The following is a 15,475-nucleotide window of genomic DNA, read 5'->3' as shown; positions in this document are numbered from 1 at the left end:
ATAGGCATGCAAGGATACTTCCAGTTTCTACAAGGTTACTGAGGACTTGAAGGCAAGTCCTCATGATTGCATAGCAAGACTCTTAACCATTGAGCCATTTCTCCAGCCCTGCTCTTCTGGTGGGAGAATTATCCTAGGTTCATTTTTCACAAAAAGGAAAGTAGTAAAATGTGTTCCCTTTTCAAGAGAACATATCATAACATGCAATTTCACTATTATCATAATTGCAACCCAAAGAATCACTAGTCAGTGATCTGAACATGTGCTCTTCCGTTGTTTTGTTTTGTTTTTTCTTTCTTTCTTTAATCAAGAACTTGCATTGCCTCCAGGGGATGGTAGGAAAAGTGAGTTTCCAGTTTGGGAAGCAGATCAAACGCATTCCCTCTGATGTATGCAACACCCACAGTGGGTGGCTTTTAGACTATGAACTTGATGAGCAATTCTCTTGGCTAGCAGGATCCCTACTTCATCCTGGGAGATAAACTTCAAGACACAACAGTCCCTGAAAAAGACCACGCATGCGTACTGGTAAGATTGTTTGTTCTTCCTTCAGATACTGAAACTCCTGGAAATTGAAGTCGAAATCATCATCGTAAGCCAGCGACTGCATTTCCTCCCCATTTCGAAAATGACGCAGCCTGACGCCTCTGCCTGCCAGGTGAGCATGGAGAAGAACCGCAAACACGTGGATTCCACTTGGCTTCTCAGCTCCCAGGGCCTGTGGGACAGCGAGGAGGACCCGATTAGCCCATCAAAGGCATGCTCAGACAGTTCAGGCATACTTGAAGTATAACTGACAAAATAAAAGGTGAAGCAATTCAAGTAAAAGCCTGAGCTGCCAAACACTTTGAATTTGGATAGTTGACTGTTGTCTTTGTGCTCATCATTTGCCAGGAGAACGAAGGGAAAGGTACCAGGCCACGGTGAGATTGGCTTTCTCTTCACTTCCATTGGGAGGTGAAGAGTCAAACAGTGGTCCCGTGAAAAGACCACAGCAGCAGGTCAATAATGGGAAAACGCAAACTCTCAAAAGGAAAACCTGTCCCTACTTTCCCAGATAGAAAAGGACATCCTCCCCAGTGGGGTTAAATGATTCACCCAGGTTCTACAGCTGATACGTGTTGCCATGGTGATTTGAATCAGGGTCTAAATGACTCAGCACAGCATATCATTCCACTTTGCCAGTGAACAATCACAGAATCCTGTATTTCAGAAATAACATGATCCATATTGAAATACTTTGATTCAAGAGAAAAACTGTTAATGAGAGTGGTCATGAAATGCCTACAGTTTCCGGTTTCCCTTTGGCACCATCTATTTCACATTGCTTGTTCTTATTAAAAGAAGAAAACTATAAAGCAGAGGAAAAGAGAAAAGCCAAAGTGAACAATGGAAAAGTACAGAAATAACAGGTAAAATGGTAAAAAGAAAAAGAAACTAGACAAATGAAGAAAAGTCATCAAATGCCCAAAGGAAGGAGGAACCAAAGCAGCCAAGAAAGGAGAAGACACCTCAGCATTTCTGCCCCTCCCCATCATTCTTCTCTTCCAGCCCTTGAGAGTTAACAGAGACAGTCAAAGGTCCTACTGGAATTACACCAACATCTTTACAAGATGCTGTTCATGAACGCATCATAAACATGCAAGGAAACTTGGACAACACAATATCTAAGACCATGTGCTAATCTGGAGATGGCAGCTCGAGAGTTGTGACATAGCTTACCTCCTCCAGGCACTCCAGAGTACAGTGACCCTCAGAACGGAACTCGGGCATCCCTGGAGGAATTGTATGGAAGAGGCTCACCCAGAGGCCAGCCTCAATCACTCCTGCGTCATATTTCCTAATATCAGTGGTATGGAAAAACCTCAGCCCAGAACTGTCTATTAAGCCTGTAACAACAGCAAATAACAAAGAGTGAATTGGAACACTTTTAAAAGAGCTTTCACATTCGTCTGAAATGGGCCATTCATGGGTTTATTTAATGGAAATTAAAATTAAAATGAGGAAAAGGAATACAAGCAGTAATGACTGGAAGACAAAAGTTAGCTTTGTGAAGAGAAGTCACCAGATTGTCTATGATCATTGCAGACCCACACAACATGCTATGGAGGATATATTTGAGTGATCTGGTGGAGATGTTTCACAATTATCTAACACAATGGCAGAACAAAAAATGTTCAAGTCATTCATTATAAAATTGAATACCATAGAAATTTTATTTCTTATTGTTTGGGGGTGACATTTTACTCTTACAGTTATAAACCATTCATCTTAGAAATCATCTATGGATAGAGAAAACTACTAAAAGTTAACTCTATACAGTCTATTAACATTCTCTTCATCCATAACAAACTCATCAGATGGTTAGGGGTTGATACATGAACAGTTATGTGGTGGGCATTTGTGGGGTTAAAAGACAAATAATACATTCTTTGCCATGACATGTCACTGAAGGGAGGGAGAACATGTGACCCAGATACTATAAACCTGTAATTAATTTGATTAATTGAAACCTTTCCCAGAGGTACCTCGACGTATATCTATGAAGAATCTGTTTTTACAAGGAAAACTTTATAGACTTCCACCACATCCATCTGACTTATTGGGGTCAACAATGAAATACTGTCATATTGTCAGATACATCCCTTTTGTATCAACTGGCAGAAACATATAATGTTATTTTAATTGTTTCCCTTTCCTACCAGACTGTAACTTTGGTTTGAGTCATTTTGTTTTGTTTTGAGTCTGGGTCTCACTATGTAGACCAAACTGGCTTCAAACGGCTGATCCTTTTCTCCCAGGTCCCAAGTGTTGGGATTACAGGTATGCACCACTATACACAGCTAAGACTATAACTTCTACAAGTGAGAGAGTATCTTTTTCACTCATATTAATCTTTAAACACAGAACAAAGCACATAGTTGATGTTCGGTGTTTGCTGAAACGTTGTGGATTAAAATAATTAAGATTGCCTTCATTGGAGAACTCACATTGACTCTAATTAGTGTTTCAGAGGGTTAGTCCATGACTATTACAGTAGAGAGCATGGTGACAGGCAGGCATGGCACTGGAGAGCAATAGCTGAGAGCTTGCATGTTGAGACAACAACCATGTGAAAAAGAGCTAACTGGGAATGACTGGCATGGGCTTCTAAAGCTCCAAAGTCCACCCACCTCCAGTGACACACCTCCTCCAACATGCAACAACTCCTAATCCTTTCCAAATAATTCCATCACCTGGGGACCACGTATTGAAATGAGCCTATGGGTGCCATTCTCATTTAAACCCCCACATCCTGTCTCAAAAAATGAGGTGGAGGGCAATTGAGAAAGACACTCAAAATGGACCTCTTATCTGCATAAGAGAGGGAAAGGGGGGAGGGAGGTACGGAGGGAGGGAGGGAAAATTATTTTAAGCACCACATATAATTGGAGCTAATTTATATCACAAAGGGAACTTCCATTTTCCTACTGCCTGGTGGGAAATATGAGAATGTATTCTTAGGATTTGTGACCATATATGCCCATTTGTCTAGACGCCGCTGGGCCACGGCTACTGTCCTAGTGTGTAATTCTGAATGGTAGAATTCCTGTTTGGCTTCAAAAAGCACCTTCATTTGGATGGCAACTGTACAGGTTAACACTTTCTAATACAGAGTTCCATATTTCACTTCAACTATGTTACAGACAATAGTCACATGACATTTGAAAAACTGGCAGTTAAAAACAAAGAAAGAACTTACCTTTCTTATGTGTGGGATTATCATAATGGACTTCTAAAAGCACATACTGAGGATCCAGTGGCGTGCCCAGGGATAATCCAACATGAGGTGGATAGGTAAAGCCCTAAATATGGAAAAAAAAAATAACAACTTCATGAAATAGCAACCTGTGGAAGTCCTTAAGAGTTCTGGTTCTCAAACCCAACCATTCCCACAAGACACTTCAGGTTTGGAACAATACCATTCATCAAGCACAGATGAAATACAGTCATTTAAGGGAAGACTCCTTTCCTATAAAAGTATAAATACAAGTAAATCTTTATGTATTTTTGTGTGACAGTGGTGTTTTTCTACTACAACCATACATGCAGGAGAAGCACAGTCAAATAACTGGCGGTGAATTGTTCATCATCATCAACATTACCTCTCCGCCAATGGCCCAGGCAAAAATCACAGTTTCGCAGGTCAGGAAGGCGTCAGGCATATTTGGGTGGTAGCACTCGTGGCCGTAGTCCAGAACACTGTCGTTGAAGGTGCTGCTACACTGGTAGAGCAGGATGTGGTGGACCAGGCCCTCATGGCCCCTCTCTATCACTGGTTCAACCTACACACATACAAATAAGAGGGAGGGTGTCACAAACGACAGCACCTTACAACATCCCAGAGCGAGCAGGAAAACAACATCAATGATTGTTCAGCCTTCAAAGGAATATCCCTCTCTGTTATATAAAGGGCACTGAGATCCAAGTAAGCTTTGTCCTGAAGATGGTGGTGACGGTGATGATGCTAGATGGATGGATGATAACAATGAAGATGAGACAATCATGTATTTCAAAAGTTGCCGGACTTCACCAGTTTTCCCTTTTCATCATGTTTAGCTCATGTCTCTTTCCGTTATCCATTCTGTAATAAAGCTTACTGTCTCCCAGGCCCCTCGCTTTGCATTGCTATTATTCCTTCGTATGTTTCCCCTCACAAAGAAAATATATACCAAGGCTACTGGTGCAAACTCTCTGTCTCCTTCTTCTCTACCTCAAAATATTATTCTTACCTTACCAGAAGTAGCAGATGATATCTTGGTAATTTCTATATAGACATGGGCTGGGCATGAAATGGGGGTTCAATAATGGATACTTTTATTTTGATGATAAAGGTTGCATTCTAACAACAGTTTGGGAGGCTGGAATTTGGGAGTCAAAAACCCCAACTATTAGTGATGGACTATTATGACATTTCTTGAGTTGTGAGGGGGAATCTGAAACCAGTTAAAATGAAAAGGACAATTAGCACTGATGGTGAACATGCTCCTTCCCATCGGCTTCTTTGTAAGTTTTCTTCATAGCACTTGTGTCCTTCAAGATACTTGTGTCTGTTTCATCCAGGAACATGCGAACCCAACCAGAACAAGTCATCAGGTCACCCTTCTAGAGATCTCCACACTCATGAAACAGGAGCTTGGGCTGAGGCTGTGGCTGAGGGTGTGGGCATCAGCTCTAGAGGGCCCTGCGATGCTCCAGGTGTTCTGGCATCCTCAGAGCTCAGCAACACTCCTGCTTTAGCTCTCAGTCCTCACATGCAGGCACTGCATCCAGAAACCTTTGCTCTCCACTTCAGAATGCAGATGCAGATGAAGCATCTTCAGCCTTTTTCTTCTAGGGCATTGCATCTGTTATTTCTGTAGATTTTCTCCATTTGGTAGGAAGATCCGAGCAGTCAAAGGGGCATGGGATGTAGTGGGTAGAGATTTGAAGTAAGCTGCTACTAGAGTCAACCTTTTAAATTAGATTGTTTGGTATTACCCACTTACCCACTTATGGCCCACATTTATGGCAACAAGTTAGCACATGGCTTTATTTGGGCTTATCTTTAAAGGCCACAAGTCCTGAAGCCATAGACTATTTTTTCATTTGCTTGAAAACGACAATTATGGTTTAAGCATGATACAAACTTAGCCATGATTTCACAGAAGTCTAATTTAGAACTTATAGAACGTCTATCAAACGTTTGTTTCCATATCTAGTCTGAACTGTCTTGTAATACTATAGACTTATTTGGATGCTTTGGTCCACCCACAAAGACAAAATAAGGATCTCAACAGCCATATATTCAAATCCATGTGAGGTTTCTGTTACATGCCTTGGAAAAGTTCAAGCAGAGCCTGGAGTCTGCATAGAATTCGGCAAAATGGAACTCGGAAGGGGCCACAAGAACAGGGAAGAGTTGGCTGTCACCAAGACAGCTCCATCAAGGCCTAGTGAGAGGGGGCTCAGAGCATGTGATACAGGGTGATGGTTGAGTTTAGGGAGCTCCAAATACCACTGAAAAATCTTTTAGGAGCAAATCTTCGTTGTTACAGGAAGCATTGAAACAAAAATCAAGCTTCTTGATTACAATACCTTCTTGGAATAACAATATCTCTCCTTTATCCAGCAACTCCCATGTGCCAACCACAGGATCATTCTTTGTTTCTGTATCTGGTCTACACACTTAATATTAACTGCATAGCTTTATGCTAACTGTCTGCACCTTATCAATGAGAAAACTGAGATTCTGAGAGAGTAGGCAACAAGCCACAAATACTGTAGTTATGGAGTGGGAGATAAAGATGAGAAACCAGACCGCTCTGACTCCAAAGTCTCTTCCGATGAGAACATGCTGTGGCGGGAAGGTGTGTTGGAAAGCCACCAATGCTACAAGCCACTGCCAGTGGGACAGAGATGAAAGGCTACAGTAAGCCTAGCTGGAGACAGCTGGTAGGAGAGAAATGGCATCACAGGTTAATGCCAGGAGGTTCTTTGGGGCACAACTAACAAGAGGCACCACCCAAAGCTCCCATCAGAGAAGCTGTATCAGGCCGGAAGTCTTATGCTGGGGTCTACTGATCTTCTTACTGCCTTGTTCCTTGACCTTTTAATATATACTTTTCTTAAAGAGAACAAAAGGCAACATGTCTGCAATAAACCTGCCAGAGCTTGAAGGAGAAATTGATTATGATTCCATCTATACATTACAAATTGAAGGTACACCCTAAAAAAAATAAGGATTTTTTGAGGAGTAAATTGCTTATAAAACAGAAAGGAAACTTGATGCAGACCTAGGTACTGACTGTGAGAGAAAACAAAAAGTAGTTTGGAAGAAGCAAAATCCTTTGGAACATAAAGGGGTTGGAGAGGGAAGAGGGAAAGAGAAGGAAGCACTCTAGCCCTACCCCCACCTTGAGCTAGGATAGGATGTCTTTGTGGTTTCAAGATGGCCTGCTTGCAACTATTTATTCTAGCATCCCAGAGAGCTGATACATCACCTGTTCTAAATTTTGAACCATAAATTAACAATTTTCAGGTCTGTACGTTTATATAGAGGCCGTGGCTGCCCCTGCAATTGTTTGGAACACAGAGAGCACATGGATACACGTGTCCCTTGTGACTAACACTACCTTTATCTAAAGCTAAACCTTTGTGTATTTTGCCTTAGTTTTGATGTGGCAGCAAAAAAGGGAGACGTCCCTTTCTTGTCCTATGGGACTGGGCTAAGCCTAACCACAGGGCACTGGTGACTAGAGCTCTTTGGAGCGATTTCCATTTTCTCATTCTTCCAAGTTATCTGCCTAAGATGTGGTTCCTTGCTTGCTGGAACATGAGTACAGGAGTGGACTGGAGCTGTCCAAAAACAACTTGCGATTCAATAAATTAAAGTTTAAAACCAAGGGGAGAGGCGATGGGAGGAATCTGGGATGAGCTGGAATTTTTGTAAACTCCTATCACCTTTTCTTGTTCCTGGCGCTCCCTTCATGTGTCCCTCTCCCCAACCAGCCCCAAGTTAGTGTGCATGGGAAAGTCCATAAACTCTCTCACTCTGACAAAGGGCATCCAGAGGTGAGCTGGCTCTTAAAGTGGTGCTACCTCTGAGGTCCCCAGTGGAATGAGCACTGTTGGTTGGTCTCTGCGTGATCTCATTTGACATGCTCATATGAAGACGGTAGGAGAAATGTCTACCCTCACCTGCCCTGGCCTTGCCCTCATCTCTGAAACGGATGACATGAGCATAGTGATGTATTCAACCAGACTGGGTATGGAATGGAGTCTTCAGACCACAAATATTCCACTATGAAAGCAAGTCAGGGGTCAAAGCAAAGCATGAATTGATGTGGCTTCTAAGACCCAACAAGAATGAACTTGGCAGCTAAAGGAGGTGACAATAAGAAGAGGTCAAACTGGGGTAGACATGGGGAAAAAAAAAAGAATAAAGAGACAAAAGTCGGGAGAGGAGAATTCTGGGAAATCATTCACCCCTTACTGCAGTCCAGAATTCTCATGAGAATTACCGTCTTATACATATCACAACTGACCAGCTCAGATCTATACGTCCTTGGGTTTTTTGTTTGTTTGTTTGTTTTTTTAAGCTATAAGAAACAATCTGCTCCTCTTAAAAGATGGTCAGTATGAGGTCAGCAGATACCACAAGTGATGTGCTTCTGCACGTGGGAAGAAGCCCCAGTGCAGTGGGTACCACAAAGTTGGAACATAGAGAAGAGACGGACCCAGGGAAGCTTTAGTATCTAAGGTTTATTAATTCAGTTCCTTCTCTGCCATTTGGAGGTTTAGTGACTTTTCCTCCTAAGCTGATATATTCCTTTTCCTCCCAAGCTGGTTCACTTTGTTGTTGTTGTTTTTCTTTGGTTTTTGTTTGTTTTTTGACACTGGCAACCAAAAGCTCTCAAAACATGAATACAGATCACCAGTTCTTCTGTGTGTAAGATGAATCTTAAAAGGTCTTATTAATAAAAGCAAACCCAGAGTATTGGGGTGAATGCTGAATGATCAAAGAAACAGAATAGGCCACAGCCACCTCACCTTTACAATTCCTCAGCTGATCCTGTTTCCTCAAACTGAAAGCTTCTGTGCCCTAATCCGAATGGATCTCAGCTGAACTGCTGCTAAAAGCTTAACAAGGCTCTAGTTCCTGGACCTCACAACTTATATGCCTTTCTGCTTTCTGCCATCACTTCCTGGGATTAAAGGCATGTGTCACCATGCCTAGCTGTTTCCAGTGTGGCTTGAACTCACAGAGATCTGGATGGATCTCTGCCTCCAGAATGCTAGGATTAAAGGTGTGTGTGCCACCATTTTCTGGCCTCTATGTCTATCTAGTGGCTGTTCTGTCCTCTGACCCCAGATACATTTATTAGAGTGCACAATGTGTTGGGGGACACAGTATCACCACATCCGTGTGTCCTGCACACATCACCTTGAAGTTGTCTTTTTTTTCTTATCTTAGAAATACTGGCACCTAAAGTTGTTCTTATTTACTATTTTAGCTAGATCTGGGCAAGTTATCAGTTATTTCAGTGAATTCCCTGTAAAAGCTGTAAGAGAGAGAGAGAATGAGAGAATAAAACACAGTCTCTTGCTGTGGGATGTCTTTCTGTATGCTGTGAATATGTGTGGCTTCCATTGGGTAACAAATAAAGCTATTTTGGTCTATGGCAAGAAAGCTTACAGCCAGGTAGGAAATTCAAGCAGAGATACAGAGAGAAGAAAGGTGGACTTGAGAGACTTCAGCCGCTGCCGAAGGAGCAACAAGATGCCAACAGACCAGTAAAGAAATGGCTGTATGGCAACATATAGATTAATAAGAATGGGTTAATTTAAGATGAAAGCGCTAGCTAGCCAGAAGCTGAAGCCTTAGGCCATACAGTTTGTAATTAATATAAGCTTCTGATTGATTATAAGCGTCTGAGGGACCGAGGGTGGGAGAGATTTATCCGGACTGCAGGACCAGGCAGGATTGAGAAACATTCTGGCTACAGTCTCTAGTGTACAGACCTTTATCTTTTGCCTGCTGACTCTTGAGTTCCCACACAGGCTTTAGCATTTTTAAGCTCTTTCACTTGATGAACATGCAAGTTCCCTTCAGAAAGGTAACACATTGCAACTGATAGCCATTGTATCTGAAGGGAATCCAAATGACCTTATTAAATAAAACACTGAATATTGAGAACATGCTGAGAGACATCTTCAGAAGGTCTTTCATGTTGCTCTCCAATCAGTTATCCTAGCCCACACTTTCCATGCACACACACAGAGCAAGGATCTCCCGTGAAAGCAGGGAGCAGCCCTTAGCAGTTATCAGTGCCAATATCTGGTTCTCAAATAGAACTTTGCTATATTGACAGTACGTGTCTTAGAAGTTTGGTGTGATAGTTCAACTCATGTGTACAACACTGACCAAATCTAGGGAGTCAGGAGGTCCCCCTCTTTACCATTCATGTTTGGACCCACCAGAGGCCAACCTTCCAGATCTTCACATTAGTGCCTTTATTTTGGACTTCCCAAAAGGCCAGAATGATAATCAAACTTCTCTTCTTTATAAATTCCAAGGTCTGAAGTATTTTGTTATAGCAGCATAAGCAACCTAAGGCAGATGTTTGGACACCTGCCCTCTGGCAGCACTCCACGTCCTAGCCAGTCTCCCCAAGACAGCACTTTGCACACTGGCAATCTGAGCCATATATGGCAGCTGATCAGAGGAGCATTCTTTTCTGACATTCATGGCCTTCTTTCCTTAACTAGCTGCACGTTATCCACACAGTCCTATTAACACAAATTCCCAGGCATTGAGCCCCCAAATTCCTTCTTACACACATCTATTCTTGCCACAATAACCCATTCCTTCACTTTCCTCCCCATCACACCAGTCTCCTTTATTCACCTTACTTACTAACATCTTACTCCTTCTTGGGACCCATTTTGTTTCTTTGGATATCTCCTCTGAATCTGGCTCATATTTGACTTGTTTCTCTTACTTTACCTCAGGATACAGTACTGTGTTCACAGCCTGATACCAGAGTCTGCATTTTGAATCCTAGGTCTGCCACTCACGGGGTTTGTGATCTGATGCCCCTTTCTTTACCTTGGCAAAACTCAGTTTTCTTTTTTACAAGCAGAAACCCAAATCTAATTTTCATCTATTATAAAAACCGAAGGAGAAGTGCCTCCACCACATAGCTTACAGTAAATACTAGTAAAAACTGTTCTAGCTATGCAATGACGTGCACGCATATACCAACTTTATTTATGTGTCCCACTCCCCATCCTGGAGAAGAAAACTAAATGTAGCAGAAGAAAGAATTGGGAGCAGCGCTCCACGAGCAAAGATAAGTAAAATAATGGAGAACGTATTTGCAAATCTGTGCCAAAGGGAGGGTGAGATCCTTACTATAAAATAATGACAAGTCAACGACACAATAGTGAAAGCAGACAAAGTACACGAACTCAACGTTTATGTAACCGCATCTCTGGTTACAGAGAAAAAGAGGTCACAACTGGGTCATGATTAAGTATATGCAAACGAGAACAAAATAACATGTTCATTTACCTACCAGACTAGAAACACTTAGATCTGTTTTTTTAAATTCAACTTTAGTCCATTGTTTAAATTTTATTTTCTTATTTCTTTAACCAAAATCCTTATGATTTGAAATCATACACACGTGTGTGTGTGTGTGTGTGTGTGTGTGTGTGTGTGTGTGTGTGTGTAAAGAGCAAATAATATCAAAACAGACAGGTTTTCATATAGATATAGATATATAGAAAGATAATTTTTTGGAAAAATACAAGAAGATATTAGTGACGTATTGTGAAGAGCTTGGGCAGTAGAATTCAGGGCACTTTGCTATTTACTTTAACAATTTGATTGGTTTTGCTGTGAAGAAAATATTAATTCATAGTACACGTTTAAAATTCCGATTTTGTCACAAAATGCCTATGGCAAGTTATTTAACATTATGAGTCTCCATTTCCTATCTTGTAAGGTGGTCATGAAGACATGCTGAATTAGAAATCTCCTACAGTAGAGAGTGGACACAAAAGCATCAACCCAGCATTAATGCTCATGTTTCTCTCCATAACTTATTTCTTTAAAAATTATATTTATTATGGGCTACCATAGTTAATTAGGAAGAGTCTGTATAAACCTTCAAAAATATTTATGTCCATTCACCAAACTCTCCACCTACTAATTTACAGTTTGATAGAGGCAGGTTGTGGTGTGTTATGGCCCAGAAGGACTACAGAAAATAATATGCATCATATTTCTCAAGAACTTAAAAGATTTCAAATGTCTTCAGCATAAAAAAAATGAGCAATTTTGAGGAGACAGGCATACATATCCTGATTTCAATATTATTCAACATGTACATATGCACTGAGTCATTACATGGTCTTCATCTATGCACAAATTTTATGTTTTTATATATCAGCTAAACTTTCTAACTTAAATGTTATAGATATTTACTTTCCAAATATTGAGTTAATATAACACAATTAATCTCATTTTATAATTTTTATTTAAAATTTATATTTAGAATAGTAATTAATTACAGTAGATTTGGAGATAGGCTTGTCAAACAATGTATATATTCCTTTTGAAGACTCAGATATGGCCCCTGAGGCTTTTGTCTCTTATAATATCCAAGACAGTTTTCTTATTCAAACCTGGTGTCAAAACTTCCCAGTCCAAATGTGCCAATTCCTTGACATCTTTATCCTGCATTGAGAGGAGGCCAGCATGTCTCCTGGATGCTACACTGCGTATTTTCTAATTTCTGAGCTATCATTCACTTCCAGGTCTCCTTTGAAGATCAGCCTGTTGGGCTCCATCTTTGTTGTTGTTGGGGGTATATCTTTATTCAATTTAATAATTTTTAAATATATGATTTCAGGGTCTTAATGCCAATCATGATGGAACAGAACTTAACATATGATTCTCATGATAAAAATGTCATAACTCCAAATTAGAAGTGGAAAAAGATTTTTATTTAGTCCAATCTAACTTATAAACAAAACCAAGTTGAATGTATCAATTAAATCCTTCATGTTTTAAGTCTTGTTTTAACTTCCTTCTACTGTATATATTATAAAAAATATGTATATATATAAATATATATTCCTTGTAATATTATATATATATATCACTTTTCATCCTGAAACTTCGATTCCTATATTAAATATAATGCATTATAATAATTTTGGAAGTTTTAAATAAAATACACTATTTTAGTATTTATTCATCATAATTTAACAATGAATTTATTTGCTGGAGGAATTCAATAACTGAGGTGTCTTGTTTTATCTTCTGAGAACAGGGAAATAATACAATGGCAGTTTTTATTCCTTCAGACATAATCTATAGATTAGATCTAATTGCACCCAGTACAAATTAGGAACATTGCTTCATGCAGAATTCTGTGCTGGATTTTATCCTCAAACCCCAGAATTCCTTACTCTTAAAGGCTTTCAAAGTAAATTCTGTTTTATCAGTAATGAAAGCAGGACACTGAAGTTGTTTTTCTCTGAGGTTCAAAATAAACTTGCTTTAGACCTGATAACCAATTGGCTCATTGACTGTTACTTTGCTTTCCTGAACTTTGGTTTCATCCGTGAAGTGTCTGTAAGCAGTGCAACACGGCTCATCTGGCCAGCCTTTCAGGTAAACACAGACTCCTCAGACATAGGTCACCCCTTTAAAGTTCATTGATTCTAGAGAGAAAACAGATGTGCTGAACATTGTTAGAACTCACCATCACTTACTCCACACAGTCTAGATTTAAGTCATTGATTTCACAAAGATTTACTAAGCTCCTGGGACCTGTGCCCAGTGCTGAAGATCAAAGATGGCATGACAGTCGTCCCAGGTTAAGACAGAGATGCTACGATGATGACTGTCATTTGTGCATTTGTACACACACACACACACACACACACACACACACACACACACGCATGCACGCACGCACGCACGCACGCGCGCACACACACACACACACACACACACACACCACTCCAAATATATTACCTGCATTATCTCATTTAATTTCATGCAATCTTTATGCAATGTCGAGATTCATATTTACTATTTTCACTTTATAAACAAAGAAACTGAGGACCAGTTAAGTAATGTGAACACATTGACACAGCTTCTAAGTTCTGAGCCTGAATTTGCACTTGGAGTTTACTGGTTTCCGTCTCCTTTTGAAGGTGGTACAGCTTGTCAGCTGCTCTTACCTATCCAGGCTGCTGGGGAAGAGCAGAGTGAGGACTGGGGTCAGGAAAGGGTATAGAGTGAGACCCAAAACAATTTTGTATTCCAGCATTATTTAAAAAAGTCATTTCAGTTTATGGAATAAACTTCTTTTTGGCTGAAAAGGGGAAATACTTTTAATTAGAAAGGTCATATTGTCCTTTTTATTAATCTGTGGTTCATCATTCCTAGAATTGAGACAGACAGTCTAGGAGTGGCGAGATGGTTCAGTGGGCAAAGTGCCTGCTGGATGAGCATGGTGACCTGAGTTTGAACGCCCAGCATGCAGGTAAAAGCTGCGTGCACTAGTGTGCGTCTCTAACCCCAGCTGTGGGGATGTGAGGAGAAGAAGATCCCAGGTGCCTGCTGGCCAGCCAGTCTATCCCAAACACGACAAACTCTGGGTTCACTGAAAGACTCTTTGCCTCAAAAAATTACTTGGAGAGCAATTGAGGAGAACACCCTATGTGGATGTCTAACCTCCATACCTACACACACACACACACACACACACACACACACACACACACTCAAGAGGGAATAAGGAACATGGTCTTTTGGATTTTATAAAAGTCGATAAGGTGACAGATTTTGTTGTTATGACTTTATGTGTTTAAACAGAAGGTACCCATTAAATTTGTCATCATCCATAGGACAATTGCATAAAAAGGAGAAAATAACAACCTCAGTCATCTCAGATCGTGACTGGGTTAAACACTGGTGTCACTGCCTGTGGGTGACTCTCCTCTCTAGATAGGTAATTCCCACTCTAGTAAGTCTGTCTGACTTCATAAACAGGCCCACACTGAACTTGCCTTAAAGCATTTAAGGCTCCTGCTGCCTTCCAGATATGTGAATATGTTAGTCTTTTCCCACAGATGTTGATGTTCTGAGAGCATGGCAAATGTCCTATTAGTCTTTGCAGTTGTTTGCTTTCATTATATTTAATAAACTAGTGCATAGAGAAAGTATTTTAGCATTCCTCACATAGCAACTCCCCGAAGTGAATTCACACTTTGTAATGTTTATTTTATTCCTCATCACCCCCACTGAATCCAGCAAACTTCTGCATTCTCTCCAGGTACTTCCAGTGATAAACCCACTCATCACTATGAGTCTCAAGCACAAACTTGAGTTCATTAGTCTCAATAGATCTCATCTTTTTTCCCCTAAACATATCGCCTCCTTTTTAAGTAAAGCAAATGTCATGGCTTTGCCAGAATTTAAATATCCTTAGATTGTGAACCATAGAAATTGCATTGAAAACTGGATCCAGTTACAAATGAAACATAATAAAATGGGTGATTTATACTATATTTGGGTATTTTCCCAGGCAGATAAAAGCCACAGTCCATTTAAACTTTGTAACTCAGAGTTAGGTGCTCAAAGAGAAGGTTTACAGTCTTAGAAATGTGGTCGGTCTCTTTTCTTGGCAGAGGAGGAAGAGATCTGGGGAGCTGATGAATTGAGTTATAGTCGTCATTCTAAGAAAGAACTTACCGTCCCCTCTCCCCTTCGAACCATGACTTCATTTTAGATGTTAATTACAACCCTATCGCCTAACATTGAATGAAGTGACACACCAGCCTCCTCCTCTGCAACAGCTCTCCTGGGCATCTCTCCTGGTCCTCAAGGCTGCTTCCTTCCTTCTCACCCCCGCCCCGTCCTGATGCCTCT

At 40.6% G+C, this 15,475-nt stretch overlaps 1 protein-coding gene across 1 annotated transcript in view; it reads right to left on the bottom strand.

Moving 5' to 3' along the window:
* Nucleotides 1-15,475, bottom strand: part of Moxd1 (monooxygenase DBH like 1) — an 80,516-nt gene that overhangs the window by 21,307 nt on the left and 43,734 nt on the right. Inside the window, exons 5-8 of the mRNA XM_052751190.1 lie at nucleotides 4,146-4,325; nucleotides 3,743-3,845; nucleotides 1,723-1,889; nucleotides 527-718 (exon numbers count right to left, since the gene is read on the bottom strand). Of these exons, the coding sequence (XP_052607150.1) occupies nucleotides 527-718; nucleotides 1,723-1,889; nucleotides 3,743-3,845; nucleotides 4,146-4,325 (642 nt within the window). The remainder of the gene's footprint in view (nucleotides 1-526; nucleotides 719-1,722; nucleotides 1,890-3,742; nucleotides 3,846-4,145; nucleotides 4,326-15,475) is intronic.

This window comes from Peromyscus californicus, unplaced genomic scaffold, assembly GCF_007827085.1.
Source record: "Peromyscus californicus insignis strain IS unplaced genomic scaffold, ASM782708v3 Scaffold_22__1_contigs__length_63687245, whole genome shotgun sequence".
Lineage (NCBI taxonomy): Eukaryota > Metazoa > Chordata > Mammalia > Rodentia > Cricetidae > Peromyscus > Peromyscus californicus.
Note: the sequence above shows the minus strand (reverse complement) of the source record. Positions and strands in the feature narration are given on the sequence as shown.